This window comes from Mesoplodon densirostris, chromosome 6 (genome assembly GCF_025265405.1).
Source record: "Mesoplodon densirostris isolate mMesDen1 chromosome 6, mMesDen1 primary haplotype, whole genome shotgun sequence".
Classification (NCBI taxonomy): Eukaryota; Metazoa; Chordata; class Mammalia; order Artiodactyla; family Ziphiidae; genus Mesoplodon; species Mesoplodon densirostris.
Genome location: NC_082666.1, coordinates 21,245,900 through 21,263,614, shown reverse-complemented (window position 1 = coordinate 21,263,614; position 17,715 = coordinate 21,245,900). Strand labels below are relative to the sequence as shown.

The 17,715-nt window shown below is 51.5% G+C and overlaps 1 protein-coding gene and 1 pseudogene across 1 annotated transcript; one reads left to right on the top strand and one right to left on the bottom strand.

Annotated features, from left to right (window-relative positions):
• Window positions 1-4,103: 4,103 nt before the first annotated feature.
• DNAJB5 (DnaJ heat shock protein family (Hsp40) member B5) lies at window positions 4,104-12,242 on the bottom strand. The gene is made up of 4 exons (XM_060100924.1): window positions 12,125-12,242; window positions 8,597-8,841; window positions 4,705-5,306; window positions 4,104-4,562 (listed from the first exon to the last, which is right to left on the bottom strand). The coding sequence occupies exons 2-4, from the start codon at window positions 8,805-8,807 to the stop codon at window positions 4,329-4,331; spliced, it is 1,047 nt and encodes a 348-aa protein (XP_059956907.1). The 5' UTR covers window positions 8,808-8,841; window positions 12,125-12,242; the 3' UTR covers window positions 4,104-4,328.
• Window positions 12,243-17,145: 4,903 nt separating this feature from the next.
• Window positions 17,146-17,239, top strand: LOC132492883 (U6 spliceosomal RNA; annotated as a pseudogene).
• The last annotated feature ends 476 nt before the right edge of the window (window positions 17,240-17,715 follow it).

Sequence of the window (17,715 nt, the reverse complement as noted above, 5' to 3'; positions counted from 1 at the left end):
TAGCTGGGACTATTTTAGAGTCATTTGCTGACATGCAGGACACCCAAGCTCCCAACCACTGTGGAACACTGATGACAAACCAAGTCAACTGCACAGTCTTCAGCAGCTCCCACATCCTCAAGCCTGGGAGGACCATTTGCAGCATAAATGGAGCCAGCTTTTCTAGGGTCTCCCCTATCTGCTCAATGAATCCCTTGTAGCTGCTGCCCTGATTTCTGGTGGTTGCTCCCCACTGGAGTCTCCCTTTGTTTTATTCAGTGGAATTTCTAATGCCTGTTCCTTCATCCCCTCTAATTTAAATGCAGGCTAAATATTCCCCACTGCTTCCCTAGCCCTGAACCCTGTTTCATTCCCAGCCCCTACCTAAGGCCCACCTTCAATCCTTGCTCCCATTCTTACTACTTTCTTCTCCACCCCAGATTAGGGCCTTTGGAGTAACCTTTCCTAGGACTCAGTGTGAGGTACAGTCTCTCACTCCAAATGAAATAATAACTGTTACAGAAGCAGAGTGAAAATTTGTAGATTTTAACTTCTTTTAGTATAGCCTGGGCTCCCAGCCCTATGTTCCAGTTTCCATTTTTCTTAGAGAATTTCCTATAAATAACATTTGGAACCAACTAAAGCACCACCTTTGAAAGAGTTCCATGTAACACTAGTGGGTCCTGGCCTTCAGGATCCAAGAGTTTCTGGCACTGATGTGGCCTCAGGGCAACTAACAGACAAATCTCGGAGAAGGAACGATCTTAGACTTTCACAGCCCTCTGTGTTTATGGGTCAAGTCAGCGATGATCTAAGAATGATTGGATTGTGGCACCTAGGAATTTTCTATGTGAGGGACCCAGCAAAGTTCCAGTTAGAGAATGACCTAGGGAAGAACCTGAATCATAGCCTGAGAAAAGGCCCCAAATTTAACCTGTCAAGAAATTCAGAAAGCAACCTAGTGAAGGTTTTGAGGGACCATTCTTCAGAGGAGATAAAAAGTGACTTGAGCCACTCAGGGAATGGATCAGGAAATGACCTATCAATGTGTTTAAAAGAGAACCTAGATTAGAAGCAACTGGAAAATGTCCTGAAGGTTTACTTGGGCAAGAAGCTGGGGCAGACCTGTTAGAATGGGATCCCTATAGATATGTATTGTTCATGGCTTGCTGCCAAGTATACTCTACCCCCTCCTGGAAAGTCCTATAAGCCACTTGGAAACTGGATATTTGGTTTACTCAGTAAGTCAAGAACACTGCCTGAATACCTCTTGGAAGTTTCCTTCCTTGATCTAGGCATTAGACAAGCATTAGTAAGCCCAGATTATATGGTTTGGGGTATGGTAGAGGTAGAGCTTACCTCTCAAGCTCCTTGAATCCATAAAACTGTTTAGTTTATAGAGACTCAATCATGGCCCCTTCCTCAGTCCACCCTTCTCTCTCAGCCACCCAACTGTGCAGTTGATTTGGTTTGTCTGAGGGATGGCTAAGCCGAGGTTGCTTAGCTGTTTGAAAAAAACCCTGAGGCAGGATGAGGGACAGGCCGATCATAGTTATTATATAAATGAACAAATGATTGTCATAGTACTGTCATATAAAATTACCCCCTGGCACACACACAACTACTATAAAAGGATTCAGGGGCTTGATCAAAGTGAGATAACCCGATAAAGACCCCATTACCCAGGACCTGGCTGAACCAGACTTTCCCCCAGTTTCTTGACTATCTTGATTTTTATATACGCGTGTGTGTGTGTGTGTGTGTTTAAGGTTACACAGGTATTAAAGGACCACAAATCCCACATGTAATCTCCAAGAATGATAAGGCTCAGATTGTAGGCAGAGCTGCAAGGCCAACTTCAGGGCTTTCTCATGGAAGTGCCCCTGGCCTCTAAGGTCTCATAGTCTATCCCCATAAAGTACTCAGTGGGACATGGTAATTTCCCAGATCCCAGATCCTCTGCATCCACAGGGAGGCCAGAGGGAGCAGTTTGGCCCAGCATACCTAGATCCCAAAGCTTCAGGCCTCAGGAAAGAGCTAGGATAAGAATTTAGCCCTGGGTGAAGAGAGGGACAACCCTAGGAGACCTGGAATAGGAAAACATTGAGTAGAGGATGAAGGATTAGGGATCTCTCTGCCCAGGCTGGGGGATTAGCAGACATCCTTTTGAACAGAAACCCCTTGGTTTCTGCACTGGAGGGAACAGGCTCCACCCAAAAGTACCTTGAATAAAAGAATGAGCTTTTTTCATTGGTGTTGTCCCAGGATAAAAAACAAGGGCAGGAAGATCCCTGTTAAAAGCCTAGACCTTGTCAGCCTCTATGTGGAGCCCAGGTACAGGTGAAGGCAGAGTTGTCTTCATAGCACTGGGGACACTGAAGTTCAGTAGGGCATGGCTGTCATGGGCCTGATCCTGGAAAAGAATCTGGGAGGAAAGTCAGCACCAGGAGGAAGTCCAGGCCCAGGCAGAGCCTGCAGATGAGCATTCCTGCGACTACAGGGCTCCTCCCTACCCAGATCCAAGGAAAGTGACAAGGGCATCATGCAGTCCACACACAGGCCCTGAGGACCAGAGTTGTCTCAGCAGGGACAGGCAATTCAAAGACCTGGACAGACATCCCTGGACAATTTAGACTTAAGTATCAGTAACAGTGTTCATGCCTCACAGGAATCCTGTGTCTTCAGCCAGGCCATGCTAAGCATGGGCCAAGGATGCCAGGTACCTCCAGCCGCCCTCTCCACTTGCCTCAGGCTCTGTCTTTGGGAATGTGTCTTTTCTAGTCAGCCAGAAAGTCCTCCTCCATCCCTCCTAGGAGGAAAATTTCTCTTAAAGGAAAATTCCAGTCCATGTAGAGAAAAATCTATTGATTCTCATGCTAGCACATCCTTAGAGGACAGTCTCTATTTCTCATAACCCAGGATATTTATTCTTTCCAAATATTTTTTGTTTCCTCTAATAGCTGAGTGATATCTTCTGTCTTTGCTGTGTTTTGGGTGTACATTTTGGAAATTCTGGGAATCTGGGCTTAGAGGAAGGAAGGAGTCAGCTTCACCTTATATCGAGGGCTGCTTGGGCTTCTCAAAGGTGAGCGGGGCTCAGGAGGGAGGCTGTCAGTGCACATCCACCCCTATCACAGGTTCGTTGCTCCTGCTCAGATTCCATAGTTTTAAAATACTTTATTTTTTCCATAATACTGTCATTACAAAAAAATACAAAAAAACTACTATAAAAACATTCAGGGGCTTGTCAAAGTGAGAAAGCCTAAAAACCCCACCCCAGAACATGGCTGAAGCAGTCTTACCCTAGCTCCTTCACTATTTGATCTTTATACAATTATGGGAGTGAGGTGGGGTCACACGGGCGTCAGAGGGCTAGAAATTCCCCTGCAGCCTCCATGAAGGGTAAGAAATAAGTAGCTTCATATATCACAAAAATGGGATTTGGGAGTTTCGGGGTGGCTAGGTCCTGAGTTCAGAGGTGTGGGGAGAAACCTGTGACCCTGAATCTCTTGGTGGGGAATAGCTGCCACCTGACCCAAAGCCCTTTCCTTTCCTGAAGAAGGCTAGGAGACAGACCCTGCCCTCCACCTCTTAGACTTAATACAGCAGCCCCCTCTCCTTCCTCTACCCTTGCACACTCTTAAGAGCAGCAGGGAGGACAGTACTTCCAGCTCTGCAGAGTCTGTGCAGGGGAGCTGTCAGGGAGGCTGCTGAGGGCCCCATCACCTCCCTTTCCCAAATGAAAAGTGTCTCGTGCTCAATGGCCCGGTTCATGGTTTATGGACCTTCCCTTCCTATCTCAACCCTGGAGAGGCACACATAGCTCTAGGTGTGTGCTTTGTGTGCATGAATATGTGTGTGATAACCTTGGACACTGTGGACTTGGGGGTGGGACTGGGGTGGGAAAGCAGTGTCCTTTTTATCCTCTTCCTCCCCCAGTAGGAGGAAGCTGAAGGGAAGGGAAAGGAGAGGTATTAGCAAAGCTGAGAGGGGAAGGAGGACATGCTATTTACAGGCGTGGACAAGGAATCTCTATATCTTCAAGTAGCACTCAGGTCACTCTCCAGCCACTGGAGTGGGAACTGGATTCAAAGCTTGTGACATGAAAATTAACCCCTGGCCTGGGCTAGCTCTCCCCACCTCCCTCCCACTCCCCCAAGACAGCCCAGCTCTGAAAGGGGTCAGGGACAGGAACATTTTCCCTGAAAACCAGTGGGGGTTTTTTTTTGTTTGTTTTTTGCATTTAGAAAGAGTTGCTAGTGTCCAGTGGACATCAAGCTGGGTGCACAATGGGTGGGGTGAGTGTGGGGCTATTGCTGTGGAAGGCTCTGGGCTGGCTGGGGCAGGGCCTAGGAGCATGGTAAGTGCTGCTTAAGGATCTGTCTTGTCTGTGGTGTTAATCTATCTGGGAAGCGAACTTTGAACTCAACAATGAGGTCTCCCCGCTGGGTGGGCACCTTGGGGAAGGGAAGGCCCTCCCCACGGAGTCTCTTCACGGTGCCTGGCTTGATGACATCATTGCAGGGCAAAGGGATCACTCGGCCATCAATGGTGGGAATGTTCACGGTACAGCCACACAGTGCCTGGGGAAAATGAGACAGAAAGTGAGGAAAAGGTAGGGTAGAGTGATTGGAAAGGGAAGAAAAGAGAAAGTGGGGAAAGAATGTCTCTGTCACCTCCACCCCCCACTCGATAAAAACACACACAATCTGATCCAGGCCCCACCTCCTTGAGGCTGATCAGGGCACTGTACAGCACGTTGGTGCCATCTCGGCGGAAGTGTGCATGGGGCTTGTCTTTGAGCACAAAGACGATGTCAGCAGGGATGTTGTCAGGTGTGGCATCGCCCTCTTTGGGGAAGGTGATCTTGGTGCCTTCCTTCCAGCCACGCTTGATGACAATGTGCAGGATCTTGTCCTCGGTGCGTACAGTTCGCCCGTCAGGGTTGAGGCGCCGCCTTGTGATCTTCATGCGTTTGGTGGAGCCGTGGTAGATTTCCTCCAGGGACACCCTCAGCTCATGCACCACAGGTGGGTCCTGCACCTTGCGCCGAGAGTACAGTGGTTCTGGGGCTCGCCTTGGACCCCTACTCAGCCCATTGAACCCAAAGCGGCCAAAGGAGCCAAATGGGTCCTCATCTTCATCCACGTCCATGTCGTCTGGGTCAAAGCCACTGAAGGGACGAGTGGAGCGAGTGCTGGCAAAGAAGATATCGAAGGGGTTGGAGCCGCCAAAGAAGGAGGCAAATGTGGCGTGGGGGTCCCCATGAAAGGTGTAGTGAAAGGAGCCACTGGAGCCCCCGGATGAACCGCCGCCGCTCTTCAGGCCTGGAGGGAGGAGAAGTTAGGGGCAGTATGGCTGGTCTCCGCCCCACCCCACTCTCCTCCCCCTGCCCTCTAGCTCCTAGTTCATGGGCCTAGAGGAAGAAGCAAGCTTTAACTCCCACAGAGAGGGCTGGCCTAATAGAGTAAGAAAAATCTCTGGCAAGATTTCTACTCTTAATTATATGTTTAATAATAAGGCACATCTTGGGCTTCCCTGGTGGTGCAGCGGTTAAGAGTCCGCCTGCTGAAGCACGGGACACGGGTTTGTGCACTGGTCCGGGAAGATCCCACATGCCACGGAGCGGCTGGGCCCGTGAGCCATGGCCCGAGCCTGCGCGTCTGGAGCCTGTGCTACGCAACAGGAGAGGCCACAATAGCGAGAGGCCCGCATACCGCAAAAAAATATAAATAAATAAGGCACATCTCGAGGTTCAAAGAGGCTGAAAGGCTAAGACTAGAAGACCGGTAAGATGTGAGTGACTTCCAGCACTGTAAACTCTTCCATGTACCTGTGACCCAAAGATGTCTCACAAAGCCTTGAATGACTGGGGTCATATTACAAATCATACCTGGCTCCCATATCTTTGCTTATCTCCAAAGACAGGGGAAGAGGCAATCAGACAGAATTTGACCATACAGAGGGCTGTAAGTGACCTGTCCCAAATAAGGTGGCAATACAGTCCAGGAGGAAGTCCACTCTCACTCTACTTTTTTTTTTTCAGTACGCAGGCCTCTCACTGTTGTGGCCTCTCCCGTTGCGGAGCACAGGCTCCGGACGCGCAGGCTCAGCGGCCATGTCTCACAGGCCTAGTCGCTCCGCGGCATGTGGGATCTTCCCGGACCAGGGCACGAACCCATGTCTCCTCCACTGGCAGGCGGACTCTCAACCACTGCGCCACCAGGGAAGCTCCCACTCTCACTCTACTTCTAGCATGGTTTCCTCTTTCTCTGACTCGTGCCCAAATGGGAAATGAGGAGGGGCCCCAAAAAGCAAGAAAGATCATTAGCTTGGAGAAGAGGAGCTATTTCTCTACAAAAAGTTTTCAGATACTTTGTTCCCACACTCAGGGCTCACAGTGTTGCACAGCTCCAGGGGTTGCCATTCACACATTGGACAGACATAGATTGCAATGGGAAAGGGAGCTCCTTGGAGTTGTACAACACCAAGCCTTACACCCCATACCTAATGTCAGAGCAGCCAAAAAGGATGAGTGAGCTGGCACATTGCAAGTGGTGACCCCAGCTACTCTCTCTGGAGTCAGGTTCTGTCTAAGGGGCTCAGATTTGTGGGGGCAGTCTTCAAGGGGGATGGTAGTGGTGGTGATTGGAGTAGTTGGGGGGCTTGTGTGGGGAGGAGGGAGGAAGGGGATTAACACTGAGAAATGATCTAGAATATATAGACTTGGGGGTGGGGCCCAGGCTTGGGGAGGGGACTCTTCTCTTTGAGGGCTTTATCTAGAATTTCATTGGCTGTGGAAGCCTGAGCCTAAATTAGCCTCTTAACTTCCTGGGACCACAAGAGGAGATTTGGGTTTCATTAGAGAGGCCAAGTGGCAAGCAATTCAGTGACCTGTGACAGCTGCCTCTTCACCCTTCCCCTAAGACTCAAGGTCTGCTCTTTCCTTTTACTGAGGGTCTGATTATCAGGTGAGTTCAAGAAGCTTGGCAGAGCTCAGTGAGAGAGGGAAGTTGGACTGATGATGACAGGAGGGGGTGAATTCTCTGCAAGGATTCCTGCTGTACCACTACCACCCCCCTTTCAAGCTGGGAACAACTTGTCCCCAGGGAGGGCTGCACACAGAGTCTATGTGCACAACTGTTCTAGCTGGCTACTGGGGAGGGGGCAGGGCAGACAGAAATATAACCCACATTTCCAAGGCTGCTTCTCCCTTCCCAGGCCCTGGATGTCTCCTTAAGGTTGTGCTGCATCCTCAGGAGCCCTCCTGGGATGTAGATCTCCATTAGAACTGGTGCCTGGACCTAGGGCATAAGCTTTGCCCTTCACTTAGGTTTGGTCATGCAGAAAGTGGAGGTCTCCCAGCTCCTACCTTCTTCCTAATCAAAGGTGAGGCCAAGCAGAGGAATGAGTGCAATTCCTAGACAGGTCACATGGTGGCATGGTGTCTGTACTGCTTCCCTCTTCCCCACCACTACCCTTCCCATCCCTCTACGCCAGAGAGAAATATTTCTTAGCTGAGAGAATACTGGGGATTCCAGAAGATGCCTGGTGAATCTGGGAATTGGCAAGTCTAGTAGGTGAGGAGGGAAAAATGGAAGGAACTAGTGGCATGGAGAATAAGAAGAGGGGGTTGGGAGGACTGGGGTGTACAGAGGACAGGGCCGTGGAACATAAAGCAAGGAGGAGGAAAGGAAAAGAACATTCTTTTGAGCACCTGCTTTGTATCAGGTACAGTATATATCATTAGCCTATCTAATTTTGAGACTAGACGCGGGGAGTGAGGAGGAGAATGTGGAAGAAAGGTGGATGCCACTGGGGAGGAAGGACAGTTCCTCCTGGAAAGGAGAGTCCTCAGCTGTGACAATGTCTCTTAATATAGCCTGACAGGTGCTTGTGGCTGGCGGGTGGCAGGCGGCCCTGAGGGGCAGGCCCAGAATTAGCAGCTACATCATGCCCGTGGGATGTGCTGGGAGGAGCCGCCCTCTCAGAGGCTTTATTTGGACCTTTCCTGACACCCTGTGCGTGGCCACCAGCTACCCCAGGAGGGGGCAAGGTGCCAACAGCAGTTCCCCTTCCACTCTTGCTTGGATCTCTGCCACTTCCTCAGGGAGTCGAAACTCTACCTCTGTTCTGCTGGCCTGAAGTGGGCAGGAAGGGGGCAGGGAAGGGGACAACCATCTCTAGCTCAGAGCTCCAGTGGTTAATTCCCCGGTTGCTTAAGGGCCAAACTTTTATGCTGATGACTGTAAATGCGCTGTCCTCAGAGAGCCACACACTCCCTTTCCTAACCTTCCCCATCAGCCAATGAAGAAGCGGGGACTTCAGGCAGGACTAATAAGGCTGGGAGGGAAAGAAGGGCGGGGAAGGCCTCTGGCTCTAGCTTTTCTAAGGCCTTAACTTGAGGAGGGAGAGGGGCAGAGAGAGGCAGGGAGAGCTGTGGTGAGCTGAGGCTGGGTAGTGGGTGGTCTCTTCTTTCCTCTGGATGTCAGTGCTGGGAACACTTGCCTCCCTCACCCCCTTCTCAGTCTCCAGTTCCCTGCTTTGAGAACTGGGTCACCCAGGACCCCAGACAAGGACAGGTGTCCAGTATCAGGCTGGAGCACTGCCCTCTTACCTTCCTCCCCATACTGGTCATACAGGCCCCGTTTCTTAGGGTCACTCAGGACATCATAGGCCTCTGCGATCTCCTTAAACTTCTCCTCAGCGTTGGGTTCTTTGTTCTTATCTGGGTGGTACTTCAAGGCCATCTTCCGATAGGCTTTCTTGATCTCATCCTCATTGGCTCCCGAGGGGATCCCAAGAATCTTGTAGTAATCCTTTCCCATCACAGCCACTGGACCGGCACTGGTGTCCTTGTTTCTGAAAGAAACCAGGGCCGATCCTTGATGCCTCTATTCCCTTCTACCCCGGTCCTATTCCTGATGATCCTGCAATCCCTGACTCACTGTGTAACTTTCAGCAGGTCATGCCTGTTCTGTGGGCCTCTGTCTCCCCATCAGTAAAATGAAAGGGTTGGATTAGATGATCTCTTCCAGCTCTGACATTCTAGGATTCTGTGATTCTTTCCTTAGCTCCTGGGTTTTCCCAACAGGAAGCTGGGGGCTGTGGCCCACTTTTTGGGGCTATTCTAAGGCCCAGGTCCTTGGGCCAGACTGAGGACTCCCACGAGCCCTGCTGAGTGAGGTGGCACCATGGACTGGCAGACCCACGCACAGAAGCTGGTGAAGATCAGCATACTGGGTGAGGTCACCTGAGCGTCGTGGTCTCCTATGCCATGCCTCAGGCATAGTGCCCAGGCTAAGGGCAGCTGGGGCAGTGGCCAGCCAGGCTGAGTCAGAGTGTGTGTACCTGAATTCCTCTCGGCCACTGGAGACCCCAGGCCTCCCTGCCCCCGCTCCCCAGACTATGCTAAGCCTCACGTGTGATTCAGATTAGAGGATGACTCACAGCCTTTGGATACTGCTGTTTCTAACTCTCTCATTATTGGGGCGGGGTGACACCGTCCTTCCCCCAACCAGGGCAACAGTTCCCTTTAGTCATTTCCCAGTGTCTACACACAAAACTGTGTGTGAAGACATGTCTGTGCCACCTAAGCATCAGTGTTAGTGAACAAAAGCATCCTGGAGGTAGGGCTTTTAAACCTTAGCTGTTAGGAGACAATTGGGCACTAACCACCGGTTCCTTAGTACCTTCTCTACCAGTCCCTCCCTCTCACCTGCCTCATGGTTTAGGATCTGGCCCAGTGCCAGGCCCACACTCCTCTGATAGTCCCTGATGTGCTGGATGCAGGGGCATTTGTTATTTATATGAGGGAGAAACACAGGACTCTCATTCTTTCACTCTAATCTCCCTCCATCAATGTCTCTGTGGTGGATAGAGGGAAAGGCACTTTCCTGTAGCTAGAGCTAGTTGGGGGAATGGCCAGAAGCCATTCTCTAACCCAGCTGAGACTTGGCCAACCCCTGCCAAAGCCCAGAGAACCAGAGTCTTTCTAGCAATGTCCTGGGCTGGCAGCCACAGCTAAGGCCTGCTTTTCTGCCTCTGACTGCTTCAGAGAGATTACAGGGTGTCCTGGCAGGAGTGAGGGCTGTAATGGGTTAGGGGAGGCCTCAAGGCCCCAGGTAGACAGGGACAACAGCCCTAACTCCTGCCCCCACAGGGCCTATTACAGGTGGCTAGATTGACTCATGGTTCTGGGAGTCACCTCACTCTGACGAAGAGAAGGCTCCATTAGGGCGGGCACTCCCCCTTTTCCCCTTCCAGCATGTCATGCCTGGTGGGGGAGCCTGTGGCTGGGGAGGCAGAGAAGAAAGGGCATCTGGGGGAGGGCAGCCATTTTCGGAAGCAGCAGTAAAAGCTGTCTGAGAGGGAGTTGGGGGTGGTCTGCCGCCATCTCTGCCTCAGCCCACACCTTCTTTCCCCTGAAACTGGGAAGGAATCCTAGCACACCAAGGGGGTGCCCCCAGAGAACTGTAGCAGCTTTTAGGTTGAGGGCGAGTGGAATGCCTTGCCAGTGCTTTCAACCCTCCCCTCACTGTCCCTGCATTACCTCTTTATCCGGCCAGCTTCCTCCCTTGCACCCCGTGCTAGCTGTTCTAGACCTGTAATTCTCTTGCCTCCACAGACATAGGGCAAGCTCTTTCAGGAGTTGCCTTTTTTCCTCCTTCTTTCCTCCCTCCCTCCCCTACCCACAAGCCACGTGTTGGAATGACAAAGGAGCCCCATGGCATGGCACTGCCTTTGATGGAGAGAATGAAGAGGATGTTAATGTAGAGGCAGGACTAAAAAATGAGAAATGGCAAGGGGGACTGGTACAGGGAGGGGGGATGGTTGATACAGAAAATGAAGTACTGATGGAGGGGGATGAAGGATGACAAATGGAAATGTCTGAAGTGGCAAATGGGTTACCAGTGGGATGTAGAGAGTTGAAATACTAGAGGAGGTGTATGTGGAAAATGGATGCCTGAAGGGTTTGGTATAAGAGATGAATGACAAGGGGTGCAGTTCATTCAAATGTAAGGGTGGGACAGAAGCGGGGTTCTTATATGTAACTGGGGATGAGATGAGGATGAGATGGAGGAAGCAGGTAGGCAATGGAGGGGGATATGACATGGAGAATTTGACTCGGTATGGGTATGAGTGCCCTTCTCCAGAGGGACTTACCGAAACTTTACAAACCCATTCAGCGTCCACGCTCGAAGTTTTAAGGGCTCCAGCTGAATTTTAAACATCAAGCTGGCTAAGAAGTCTTCTCCCCAGAAGTGTGGGAAGCTCCGGAAAGCGCCTCGGGCCTGTAGTGGGGGTGCTGCTGGGGATGGGCAGGAGAGCACTGTGCGCTTAAACATGCCCAGCCCAGCCCCTCACCTCTGATCGCTCCACTGGAGCCTGCTTGGAGAGCTGCAGCTCTGGAAGCCGCCTCCTCAGGTTCTCAGAGGCACTTGCCCAGCAAGGCCTGTCCGGTGCAGCAGGAGCTGGACCTGATCCCCAGGTGTGGAGAGTGAAGGAATAGGGTCCAGCGGTCACCTGCTCTCAGATGCAGCGATGCCTGGCTGATTGTGAATGGCTGTATGGCTGTGTGACAGTAAGGCTGGCAGTGCGAAGAGTGTGTGCTTGTGAGTGGCAGCGTGTGTACCTCTGACAGGTGTGATTGTGAGGGCCTGAGAGGCAGCGTGTTCTTCTCGCCTCTCTCTCCGGGGAGGACCAGACCCCAATCCCCAAGAATCTACTCAATGAAGTCACTGACAGGGAGTCTCCTCCCTCGCAGATGGGCGGGGCGGGGCGGGGCAGAGCTCGGCTGGGACAAAAGGCGCGGCGAGGAGAGAAGGGGAGGAGAGGGGAGGGGGCTCCGGCGGGGGAGGGTGGTCGGTGATGTCACCGGCGCTGGCTGACTGGGCTGGCTCAGAAACGCCTCCCCGGAACCCAGTGCGACCCGGCCCGACCCTCCCCCGGCTCAGACGCGGGCTGCCCCCTGTAAGAGGGTCGGGGACATCGAGCACCTTGCAGACCCCGAGCCTCCACACCCCCGCGGTGGAAGAGCCGATGGGCTCTCAGTGTCCCGACATCCCGACACCAGGACCCCTGGCTTCGCGACGCGCGACGCCCCCCCTCCCGGGACCCTCGAGTCCTGGCTCGGCGCCCTCACCAGTGAGGAGCTGCGGGCGCCGCCGCGGTCCGTCAGACAGCCGCTGCCCCCTCCCCCGGCTCTGGCTCCGCCGCCTCCACTCTGGACAGGAGTCGCCCGCCCGCCGGCGGCGGCCAGGGGGCCCGGGAACCCGCCCCCACAGCTCCGCCTCCGCGCTGCCCATTGCGCCGTCTGCCCGTCACTCAGCTCAGCCTCTGCTGTAATTGGACAGTTTTCAACGAGTGGCTCTGTGGTAGCCGCCCATTCTCCGCCCCTGTCTCCCGGCCACACGCGCACACATTCCGGGCCGTGATTGGTGTGGGTCTGACTGGTGCACTTTGGGATCAATCAACCACACCTCTTCGCTATCTCGTCGTGTCATTGGTAAAAGGGACAGAGGGCGGCAACTCCACGCGCCCTTTGATTTTATTGGTTGGTCTGTGGGGCTCAGACCCCAGTCGGGGGACAACTATTTTAGTCCAATCTCCGGTTTGAGAACGTGGGACGTACTGGCCACTGCCCGAATCCCGGGAGAACCTTCTGGAACCCGTGCAACGTCAAAGGCAGCCTTAAAGGAAAACTGCGCCCACCAGTTGGCGGTGATTCTGGGCATTCTTTCCTGTCTTCATTTAGGAGGGTAGGGGAGAGAATAGTGCACTCTGGGAGGTGTGGTCCCTGGACCGGGGTGAAAAGGTTACCATTCTTACCTGTCTTCCATTGAACCGTGAACTAACCTAGCCCTGACCTGATTTAGCTTTACCTTACCGTGACCCGGAGTTGACCTGATATGACCTAACTGAATCTCAAAACAGACCCCGGTAGACGAGCGTAGTTTAAGTACCCTTCTGCTCTCTCCTTTGTAACCTAGCAGTTCTTCACGGTTTTAGCACCTCCAAGATTCCCTTTATGAGTCCCTTTTTCATCCTCTGTATAATCCCCTCATCCCTGCTCCCTCATGAGCAGCCCCTTCTCAACAATCCCCATTAAAGTTCTCCCTATAATCTTTCATCCTACTTCCCTTTTGAGTTCCCACATTTTATCCCCCTTTTACTCCCCCCGCCCTTCCTGGCCCCATATGATCTCCTGTCTTTCCCCCATGATCTTCTGTCTTATCCTGTTCTTTTTTTTTAATTTTTAAATTTTATTATTTTTTATCCTATTCTTAATCCTTATCTACTCCCATGAGCTCCCCTATCCTAGCCCCCCGCTTAACCCTTCCTCTCAGCTCCACATGATCTCCTTTCTTAACACCCTCAGAATCTCCCATTTCAGTACCCCCACCCCCACCCCCATTAATTCTCAGCCCCAGTGTCCCCAATGTTCAGAGCAGGCAGGGCTGCGTAGGCGGTTGCCAGCGGAAGCCGACGCTTGAGCAGACACGGTGCCTGGCGCCCACGTCACTGTCTCCCAGGCCCATCTGTGCTAGAGGGAGCGGGGGTAGGGAGGGGGTAATCCAGGGGTGAAGAGGGGGAAGGAGTTCTTGGGGGCTTTGAGGACAAAGGAAGGGCCAGAGCAGAAGCTCTCACTTCTCTTTCCTTGCAGTTTCCCTGAGGCAGTGTATGGACACCCATGAGGTCATGCAAACTAGACAGAGCTGGAAACAGGCTTGGAGAGCATCAGTACCTAGGCCACAGAGCAGAACAGGAGAGCAGTCTAGGGATCCTGAGGTTAGGTCGGCCTATTCTCCACTATATGCCTTCTTTCTGGTTATCACTATGGGGATCCCAGGTATAAAGGGGTGTGAGGTGTGAGGCAAGGAAAGGAAATGTGGTAAGAGGAGGCAGGGTGATGGGGGTAAGGAGAGGAGGGAGGGAAGATGGGGTAAGGGAGATGGGGAGGGGAGGGGTGGTGAGGGGAGGGAGAGGGGGAGAGGAGAGAGGGAAGATGGGGTAAGGGAGTGGAGGGAGGGGAGATGGGGTGAGGGGGATAGGGAGAGGAGGGAGGGGAGATGGGATGAGTAGCAAAAGGATGGGCCAGAGAGATGAGGTGAGAAGAAATGAGGAAGGGAGGGGAGGTGGGGTGATGAGGGAATGGAATAGTGTGACATGGGAGATGGGAAAGGGAGGGTGAGGGGGCCCAGGAATGGTACTGGCTCCTTATATCTGAGGGCTCTCACTCCCCCACCTCCAGATTCATGGGGGCCTGGGCTGTGGGCGGCTCTGCTTCTTCCTATGCCAGGTTTGTCTATTTTGCCTCCTCCAGCCTTGCCTGTGCCAACACGGAGGCAGAGTTTAGTCACCGGCCTTTACCTGGTCCCTGCTAATGCTGAAGTGTAGGCTTAGACCTTCAAGGGTGCAGGGCTGTGCCTTCAGGTATTGGTGGCACAGATTCCGTTGTTGGCTGAGTTTTCAGTTGCTGTCCTTTGTCCCATTGCCCTGGGTATCAGGAATGTGTGAGAGGAACCAGGGGTGCCTCAGGGTGTGGCATAGGGTATGAGAATGTAGGCTCTGAAGGCAGACTGTTGACCTTGTGAGGTTACTTGCCACATCGGTTCCTCATTTACTCCTTTGTAAAATGGGGACAGCAGTACCTCATAGGGTCGTTGAGAGGGTTAATTAAGGTAACACATGTAATGCACTTAGTTCTGAGCTCGGCCTGTAGTTAACGCTCAAGAAAGTTAACTTACGCTGTATGTTCACAGATATCTCGGTATGTGAGTGCGTCTGTAAATGTTTGAGCCTGGGAATTATTTGTCTTGTTGTATCTGTCATGCAATTTGTAAGTGAGTGTATCTGTGTAATTAGTTTTGTGTGGTAGTGTGCCTGATTCTGTGTTATTTGCTGTAGGTATGTGATTTTGTGTTACTGTACATATGTGATTAAATGACTAAGTAGGCCTGTGTCTACATGACAAAGAGTGGATGAAGTGCGGCTTCATGGCTGTTGATATGCTGACACCATGTCTGCCAGTGTATGCATGCATCTGATCGTGTCAGTTCCAAACACCCCCACTCACCCTCCCTCCCTCTGGAGACGTCACAACCCTAGATGTCCCTCATTTCCTCACCCTGAGGGAACCAGAACCCCGGGGGCAGGGGCGGGGGTGGGTGCCAGTGAGGAGGTGTTTAGACAGGAGCACATGTTCCCTCCCAGACTGTATATGGGAGAGGGAGCCCTATCTTGCACATATCCTGAAGCCTCCAGAGGAAGTGCTCCCCCCCAACTTGTTCTCAGTTCCCTGTCTTGTCACCATGGCAGCAGTTGCCAGGGGCTCCCAGGGTTGCTAAGATCTGGGTGTGGGAGGCTGCCAAGCCTTGTTGCCAGTAGACACAGAGAATCCTGGGGGAAAGGAAGACTACCCCCACAGTGCCGGCTTTCTGCAGTGACAGGATTGGTCCTTGGACCTCTCCTGTCCCCAGATAGTTCCTATAATTTGTATATGGCAGTACTAGGGTTAGTGGGGGGCTTTAACAGGAAGCTGGTTCTAGAATACTGAGATTCACATTCTGAGGAGAAAGGGGCGCTCTAGCTTGGCTATTTCCATCTTTAAGGTTGGGAGGTCCTTAGAAATTAGTGACTTGCTTATTCTGTCCCCCATCTCTTATACTTCTTCTCTGGCAATATCTCTGCTTGAGTTCTCCAATGGCTGGTGCTTATTATCTATCTGATGTTTCCACCTGGTATAGGAATACTGCATTGACCCCATTACCCTGGATGCAGACTGACTCCTTCCTGTGGTCAGACTCTTAGCATATCACCTGGATACACACTTCATGCTGACACTTGAGCCCAGAGTTCAGTCCCACAATGAGCCCTAACTTTGGCCTCAGCCTGAGACACTGACCTTGGTCTTAGTCCTGGACCAGAAAGTTCCCTACACCCAGCCTCAGTCTAAGCCCTCCTCCTAGACACAGATGAGCCCTAATCTTGATACTGATACTTAAACCATCCATAGATTTAGTTATGATCCTGTACGTTGACTGAACACTGACCAGTGATCTAACTCCCTGGTACTTGCCTCGTGTCTCCCCGTCTGTTCTGAACCTACACTGACTAGTACCATAAAGGTTCAAATGGGTTTTTCTTTGGGGTGAGAGAACAGTACTGGGAATGACCAGCAGAGGGCGTGCAACATCAGGTTCTAAAGGCATGCTTCCCAGAGCCCACCTGGAAAGGGGATTAATAGCCATATTGGGATCTTGGATCTTTTCTCTCAGGTCAGGACTCAGAGCTGGAAGCACAGCAGTTGGTTTAAGAGGTTGAACTAAAAAAAGGTTCCCAACCCAGTGATGCTGATGCTTTGGGGTCACTTGGGTCAGTATAAGCATGGATTTCCCTACAGCTCAGCAGGCCTCAGGGCTGGGGATGCACCAGAAGGTGCTTAACCATTTACTGGCATCGCAGGTCTCAGGAGGACTGGACACCTGGGAAGACATTTCACCCCCAACTCCACATTTCTGTCATATGCTCATACAGCTTCACTACCTTCCCTGGTATTCAGTTATCTTTTGGTCCTATTGAGCAGAAATCTGTCTCTCTTCCACCTTTGATCTTAGCTCTGTGCTTGAGGTCGCATTGACTTCATTGGTCCCATCTACCAGACATCAGCCATCTGCATCCCTTGAGTCTGCTCCTTGACATGTGAACACCTCTCAGGCCTTCATGGGTTCTTCCTCTGCCTTGTTCAATTCCAGCCACTAAGACCATGTTCCCCTGGCTGGGTTTCAGTTTATGATGCCTGGCTCTGGTTAGGTTTTTCCAGGAGTGCTGGTGCAGCATACTAGCCAGCCCGCGTCCCTCCTCTGACCCTGAACTTTCCATGTAGCCTCAGGTTACATCAGCTTTTTAGTAGTTCACTCACACCAGGTGAAGACTGCGTACTCTGTTCTCCCTGACCTGCTAAATCACATCTTGCCCGTTTTGTACCTGTTATAATTTTGAAAGGAGTGTTATTATTTATTTATTATTATTTTTTAAGACAAAGATACTTGAAATTAGTGAAATAAGAAACATTTTGGCACTACTTTCTGAGCTTTAGGGCAATCCTTGGCTTGGAAGTCTCTGTCTTTGATGCTTACTTAGATGGGACAAGGAAGGACTCTAGTGCTCACTTCAGCAGCACATATACTAAAACTGGAACATTACATGGCCTCTGTGCAAGGATGACATGCAAATTCATGAAGCGTTCCATGTTTTTGTTTTTGATGAATATTAAAATGTAATAATGTAAAATGAATGTATATATGGATAAATTAGTATATTGCCAAAAAAAAAAAAAAAAAAAAAAAAGAGGGACTGAAGATCCCCAGCTGGCTTGGCTGTGACTTCAGCACTGTGGACAGAGGCCAATGGAAGTTCCCCCGGCTATGCCTGGGACTGTGGGTGGGTGGAAGATGATACACACACAGCCTTCAGGTGGGGGCAGAAATTCTTGCTGCTCACTCAGTGCCTCACAGTGTACCAAGCTCTTTCCTCTCACCAAACGTATTCTGTCCTCACTCAACTATCAGCCCAGGAAGCAGACAAAATGAACTGTTTTCCAGATTTTTACAGATGCGGAAACTGAGGTTTTGCAAGGCCAAACTCCAAGCAACCCTATGAGTGGGATGGGAGAGAGAACACTAATTACTCCATATTTAGCAAATTTAGCAACCACTGCCCTGCTCTGGCTCA